This window comes from Gavialis gangeticus, unplaced genomic scaffold (genome assembly GCF_001723915.1).
Source record: "Gavialis gangeticus isolate Ggan-Ray unplaced genomic scaffold, GavGan_comp1, whole genome shotgun sequence".
Classification (NCBI taxonomy): Eukaryota; Metazoa; Chordata; order Crocodylia; family Gavialidae; genus Gavialis; species Gavialis gangeticus.
The window spans coordinates 145,615,584-145,623,225 of NW_017729024.1; the positions used below are offsets into that span (position 1 = coordinate 145,615,584).

The following is a 7,642-nucleotide window of genomic DNA, read 5'->3' on the forward strand; positions in this document are numbered from 1 at the left end:
TTGTGGAGCCCAAAACTGGACACAGTACTCCAGCTGCGGCCTCACCAAGGCCAAGTACAAGGGGAGAATGACATTCCGGGATTTGCTTGAGAAGCATCTATGGATGCAAGCCAGCGTTTTGGTTGCTTTACTAGCTGCAGCATCGCATTGCAGGCTCATGTTCATTTTGTGGTCAATGATGACCCCCAAGTCTCTTTCTTCCATAGTGCTAGCCAGCGTGGCACTGCCAAGCCTATAAGGATGCTGCAGGTTTTGCCTCCCAAGGTGGAGAACCTTGCACTTTTCGGTGTTAAACACCATCAGGTTCTCTGTTGTTTACAGGATCTCTGCTTCATTATGTTTTGTTTGGTTAATTCTGTTTTTATTTATTCCAGTTGCCCTTTTAATTTGTTCCGCTTCCCTTGCTGTAAGCTACTTTGAGCCTTTGTTGGGAAGGGCGGCATATAAACCCCCTCACATTAAACAAACAAATAAATTAAATAAATGAAGTTTGTAAAAGAATAAGGAATGAAACTTTTAACTTCAAAACTGATTCAGCCGAATCTTTTAAAGCTTCATACTCTCAAAAGATCCCAGTCAGGCAATTACTATTAGGAGAAAATCCTTTTAAATCTGAAGTCTTAGCGTCCTACTACTGTCTCTCCTCAAAACTATTTACATTGAGGTAACCTGAAATCCTAACTGTGCCAGTTTATAATCTGTATCAAAACGACAGTGGCCATTCCAATTTAAATGGATGGTCCTCTACAAGCAGGTAGCCATACATCTGGTCCAAGTACTTTCCTAGGACATCGCTATGTAAGGTTATGACAGGTTATTCACTAACAATGCATTCCTTATCTACGTTCTAAGGGGCCTAATTTAAACTTTAAAAATGTTCTATAGACTATACATCTTGAGCAAAACTTAAATCAGCATTGGTTGATTCTACCTAGTGTTTTCTAACAAAACTGTAACACTACAAATGGAAAGAAATACTGTTCTCTCCTGAAACTAGATGAAGAAAGAAATTGAACTGCAACGTTTGGGTCCATGTGACAACCTGTTTAGTGCTTACAAAGGACAAAAAGGAACTCTAACAGACTGCTGTCCAAAAGGTTCCAGAGGCTCACTAGTACCCAAGACCTTCCAAAAGCATGAATATGCTAAAACATCTGAAATATTTTTTCCCATAATCAGAAACTGAATTTACTGGTTTTAAAAAGAACAGTGTTAGTATCCTATTTGTTTCAGCCCTCCTCACTGGAATAAGTCAGATGCTACAACAGGGCCAACAAGAAAAAAAATACCAAGAAGTAACCCCTAAGACTTACCTCCGTTGTCATTACAAGACAAGAAGCTGTAGGATTAATGGTGACATCTCCTGTCATTAGACCAACATCCTGAAATTCTTCATACATCTCACGATACTTTTGGTTGCTCAGAGCTTTAATAGGACTGGTAAATATGACACGCTGTTTCTCCCTCAGAGCCAAGGCAATGGCATACCTGAAGGGTAATATTAAAGTACATGTTACAAAGACATTCACACCTTTCTACCATTCTATAATTTTCCACTAACTGTAAAAGATCTAGCACAGAAAACTGCCAACAAGACATGAGAAAGCATACAAGCTTCAATTCAGGCCACTGACACTGTAATACTTAAGTATGAAGGGAGGGAGATTCTACAAGATACATGCACAAATTGGAAAATTTAGGTAAATTCAGGTGTGAAAATCACTACACAGGTCATGATGTAGCCATCAAATGGTAAGCTGAAGAATGTCTTAATCCGGTTTCTAAAAGATGTACACTCTTACTTGGCGAGAAGGAGGAAAACACTACAATATCACAATTAGTTCTCAAGAGAAATAAATCATTAAATATGAATCAACATCTTTCAGGGTGCTCTCCCCAACTTTAGATGGAGGCCTACTGCTCCCAAACCCAAGTCCAAGGGATGTCCATATATATGTCTGCGGTTAAACAAGACTTCAAACTGCAGTGGAATCACACCAATGCCTCTCGCAAAAAACTATGAAAAAAATATACAGCTACTTTAGTAACAGCCAGTACTAAAAAATAGTGCACGATTCTTTTTTCAAGATTATCTAAATCTGTGTCATGGAAAGTGTATTTCTTTCACTTTACATAAAAAGTTTGAAGAAAAGCAGATTATTTCAATATAGGAAGGTTAATGCAAGTGCAAAATTAAGTGCACAAAGAAAACTCATAACAGGTACTTGAAAATCAAATGTAATGTGCTGTTTGTTTTAAAAAACTTAAAAGCATCTGAGCTGTCAAAAATCATTAAGCCATATGGAATGATAGTACATTAGAAAAATCACATAAGGCAGGTGCATCTTTAAAAATGTTCTTTTAACTCCATATAAATTTAACAGCCTAAAAGTAAAAATACCTTGATATTTCCTTTAGAATCAAATCACAAGATTACTTACTCTGCACACACTGTTTTGCCAGCTGATGTATGAGCGGACACTAACACAGACTGTTTGTTATCCACACAAAGGATAGCTTCTCTTTGAAAAGAATCAAGAATGAAGGGATATTCCTAAAAAGAAAAAAAGTCTGCTGTTCAAAGAAATACACAAATTTGTTACTTAAAATTTAACCAGTTTGCAGTAGCGGTATACCACACATGGTCTGTGGGCTGTATGACACTTAGTGGCAATCTCAAGTACCCTGCCATCTTAGAATCCATGAAAAAGGATTTTAAAAGGAAAACAGTGACGTCCCTGCTGTGCTGTTTATTAATCTGTGCATGCACCTGCATCTGCAGTCCAGCCTCCCATTTGCAAACATGCTGAGAGCTTATAGCTGATCTGTGAATCCCAACAGAGGCAGTCCTTGAATGGAAAGTACACCTTACGTGTAGCATAAATTGTGCGTTCCTGGTTTACAGACTGACTTAGCATGAAAAGGGCAGCCAGGCACGACATTTTACAATTAGTTACATACTGCCTATAAAATAGTATTTTATGATAGTTTTGTATATAGACATTTGGATTAACCAACTTTACCCCATATTTTATTTTATGCACACATACATACACGTGTGCATTGTGCACACAAGTGCAGACACACAAAATTCTACATGCATTGCATCTTGGATAAAATCAGCCAGATACTCAACAGGTAGAAAGTGACAGTATTCTAGCTTTGGTGGTTAGTATTTATATTTATCAAAAAGACAACAAAGACCAACAAATAATATACCACTGGAGCCACTGAGCTAGGCAAGTAGCTGAAACCAAACCACAGCAATCTCTCCACCTCATTGTATCCCACATTAGGTCAACATAAAACACTATTACTAATTTTGAAATACAAGAACAGCCTTTTTATGGCAGGTGATTTTCTTTTGTCAACAACCATTGATAAGGCTCACTTATCTTTCCCCAACTATTTACGTATTCCCTATAGGACACAAAATGCAATCTGTAATTTAAAAATAAAATTTATTACATACCTTTGCAGCTTTTCCATTTCTCGGCTTTAGACCTACAAAGTCTTCATCTGCAGGAAGTGCCACCTGATAAAAAATTTTTAACACGAAATACTTTAGGATTCTCTAAGTGTATTTTACAATGCAGCCATGATACTTCAAACTGCTATCCCATCAGCATTTACAAACAAAGCACAATTCTATCAGGAGACTATCATCAGTACAGGAATCCATTCCCCAAATTTCCAGTTGCTATAAATCTGCTCCTTACTTACTGAACAGTCTCTCTATCCACCTATGCAAGCACTACTCCTTCTCCACACCCATCTTTTCAATAATTTCTTCTACTTTTTTCTCATAATTTCTGAATAAATGCTACTCCCTCCTTTTCCATGATTTATTGTATACTATTCTATTTTATTTTTTTCCTGTCTTACGACTCAGATGGCTAGTTTTTCAGAACCAAACATATTTTGAGCTTCTGATTTTTGGTTTAATACAACACTGGCAATTGTTACTCAATTTGCTTTTCTAGAAGTTCGTTTGTATTGGCAATCTCTCTGTTCCCCAATTTGTATCTATCCATGTCAGTACTTAAAAGCTCTCCAACTACTGAATGACTGCAAATTCCTGTATTTCTACTGGACACTTCAGAAAGAAAGAGTTCTGTACATGCAGGCTTAAAACCAATACTCCATTACAAATTGCACACACAATTAAAAAATGTCTGACCATATGAAATCCAGAGGAACTTAGCATGATAACCAGGATTTATTTGTGGAAGAGGAAAGAAAGAAGGTACTTGTGTGCAAACACAGCAACTAAAATATACATAGAGGCATTTTTTATACATGCAAGCACTGTAGTGCCAGGCACTTTGGAAAGCGCCCACTGCTGCAACACTTGCAGTTGTGTAAGTGGCAAAAATGCATGTCAGCAGTGAAAAAATGGTGGCGGCGCACATTTGAACTAGAACACATCAGCGTTGCGTTAGTTCAAAAGCACACTGCCACCATTTTCTATGCACTGACATGTATTTTGCACATGGTGAAGTGTGGTGCATGTTAGCTTGTGTGCAAAGCAGACTTGATTAACAGTCTGCTCCAAAGGTGCGGATCTCTGGCGTGTTGTGGGACAAAAAAGTATGCGTATAAATGCCCAGAATGTCGGGAAAAAAATTCTACCAGAATGACTTTATATCTACAGACTAAACCTACTCTATAAACCTGAAAAATCATGCCTTTGAAGCCCATGACCTTTAACACTACAAGCCACTGGTCAATTAAAAAACAACACATTTAAATTTAAAAAAAAGAGAAATGGAAGCATCACAAGTTTTACAAGTACTTTGGCAAAAACTGAAAAACACCCTCTCGTTACTATATGTAAAAACTGAAAGAGCAGGACAAGCATTTACAGAGAACTCAAGAGAGACAGAAAAAACAAAAGCCCTGCATGTATTTAATGCAGTCTATAAAAGTCTGATTATACTGAAATACATTTGTTATTTACACAAAGACAACTTTTTCATAACTGAAAAGTTTTAATTACGGGATCCTGGCAAAATACTAGATTGGACAGATGTATGCCATATGGGCGATATCCTAATCATTTCACTACCACCATAATAAAGGATGCTTATGTAATAGAGAATCAATCAAAAAAGAAACACAGTACTGGTATTAATCCCTGTACTTAATAAAAATATTTTTTAAATTTAGTTTTTGTAACAAACATTTATGTTCAAGGAGAACGATGAAAGCAAACTGGCTGTTTCTACTTTCTGCCTATCAAAACAGTGTTTTCTATGGTGTTGCATTTCCTGAACTAGTTTATATAGTGTTGTCAATGACTTTTGAATGGCTATTTTCCACCAGAAACACAACTGTATTTCAAGGTTAGATGGAATCATTATTTTCCAGGGCAAGGCAATACACTAGGCCAGAGGTGGGCAACTCATGGCTTGCATGCTATAAATGGCACATGCAAGCACTTTGTGTGGCACATAGTAGACAGCAGGAAGTTGGGAGAACACTGGAAAACAGGGCAGGCAGGAAAGCAAAACAATGGATTGGGCAGGAGAAGGAAACTGGAGTAGCACTGAGGGAGGCAGTAGGGCTTACCTTGGGGCACGTCTGCCAAAAAGTTTGGCCCCAGTGTACTAAACACTTTCCAAATACAGAAAAGATGAATCTTATCTTTATACTATCTTCCCCTACTGAGGAAGCTGTGTGAGAATATCCTTAAAACCCATCTACAAGTCTATTCCTTGTCTTTCACGCAGAGCTCACCACACTGAGCACCTGGTAAATATTAACATAAAATGCTTTGCGATTTCAAATTAAAGAGAGTTAAGAAATGTGAAGTAAAATTATCAAGCAGGAAATTAAATAATGAATGTTATAAAGTTACATCTTTCCAAAAGAACTTCATAAAAAATTGTAAATCAAAAAAGAAAAAGAAAACAAGACATCAACGTGAAATACAATTCTGGACAATTCTTAAACATTCACAGTGTGCCCACCTCATGTGTACAACCTTCAACAGTTTCAACAGCTTGCACCTTTACTTTCGGCATCAGATCTGCAAGACTGCAAACAAAAAATTCTTAGTGTTACTACATTAATGAGAAGATGAAAGTTTTGGAAAAATATCACCTATAATTCAATAATAAGTTATACATTTGAATAGCACCTTTCTTTGAATTTGCAACAATACTTTAAAAACCAGCTCTAAATAGTATTGCCAGCACTCTCAAATGCACCAAAAGTTGAATGTCTCAGTTAAATGCAAACTTTCACCAAAACTAATCAAAATAGAATATAATGCTCACATGTCTACTACTGCTTTCACTCTTCATCTTGGTTACCAACTGTAAATACTACACAAAAGTTATAACTCACTCACGAGTATAACTCAAAAGTTATACTCATTCACTAGAGCAGGGGTTGTCAAGCACGGGTACGAATACCCCTGGGGGTACTTGGGAAGGTTCCAGGGGGTACACAGCAGAGAAGTGATGGTACCCACGCTTCTCCTGCCGCTGCCGTGTGCTGCCTCCACCCAAGTACCACCCCCTCTGCTTGTCCACCAGCCACCGGGGGACCTCCACCCCGCTTGTCAACCGGCTGCTGGGGGAACACCCCCCCATACCCCCGTTTGTCCAAGGGGTACAGCCCAGGATGGGTACCCACCAGAAGGGGGACACTCCTTAAAAAAGGTTGAAAACCCCTGCACTAGAAAGCAGGCTCACGATGAGCTGCAACAATCATTATGGCTACAAGGATGGGCTGCCTTGTAATATGAAACAGAGTAATGTAGCAGAAAAAGCACAAGGTAAAGTAAATTTTCATCTATCCTCTCTCTCATGATTTTTTCCCTTAGTTTCCCACACTAAAGGAAGAAGAAAGCTATTATCTCTGAGATGATACAAAAAACATATACATTCTAAAATTCATTGGAATACACTAAAAATACCCTTGGCCAATATATGTCTTGGGTAGGGGAGAGGGGAAAAATCTTGAAACATTAGCAAGTGTGCACAGAATTTACAGGAAGTCTGATCTTTCCCTATAGCAACAGTGAAATGGAGAAAGACAACTCTGCTTCCAAATGTTCCCATATAGAATTAGTTAAAAAGTAGTATACATTCCCACCCTAAAATCTTCCCATATTTCACAGGTCAACACCATACACTGGTGGGTTCCAAACTTTGGGCAGAATCTATTATGTTGAGAAAGCCATCAATGCAAAAGTTTCACGTAGCCAACTAAAAATGTTAAAGGTAGCTCTGTTTCTGGCCACCCAAACTGGCTTTAATTTGAAAGTTGATCGGCTTACAATGCTCTAGCAAACCTCCCCAATCCACCCAGAGTCCAGCCACACCTAGACCAACTGCAAGAAGCCCAGGCTTCAAATTAAGTACCCAACCTACATCTGTGTTCTTGGGTCTATGCACACAGACCTGTTCTCAGTATGCTGCTCTCTTCTCCACGTTTCAGAGGCAATGATTTCCTTCAGTAAGTTGATATAGCAGCAAGTTTGTTCACCACTAAGCGCCTGGCTATTATTTCATCTTTTTCTATAAACACAAGCCTCAAATTAATTTCTGCGGAAGCTGAACTCACTAACCAGTTTTTCACACCTTTTTATTTTAAAACATCCATGATGGTATCTGTTCAGAAATTTAGCTAA

General features: G+C 38.1%; 1 protein-coding gene across 1 annotated transcript in view; it reads right to left on the reverse strand.

Moving 5' to 3' along the window:
• SKIV2L2 (Ski2 like RNA helicase 2) overlaps positions 1-7,642 on the reverse strand; it is a 141,353-nt gene that overhangs the window by 127,439 nt on the left and 6,272 nt on the right. Inside the window, exons 3-6 of the mRNA XM_019517860.1 lie at positions 5,973-6,039; positions 3,473-3,535; positions 2,442-2,554; positions 1,314-1,488 (exon numbers count right to left, since the gene is read on the reverse strand). Coding sequence (XP_019373405.1) covers positions 1,314-1,488; positions 2,442-2,554; positions 3,473-3,535; positions 5,973-6,039 — 418 coding nt within the window. The remainder of the gene's footprint in view (positions 1-1,313; positions 1,489-2,441; positions 2,555-3,472; positions 3,536-5,972; positions 6,040-7,642) is intronic.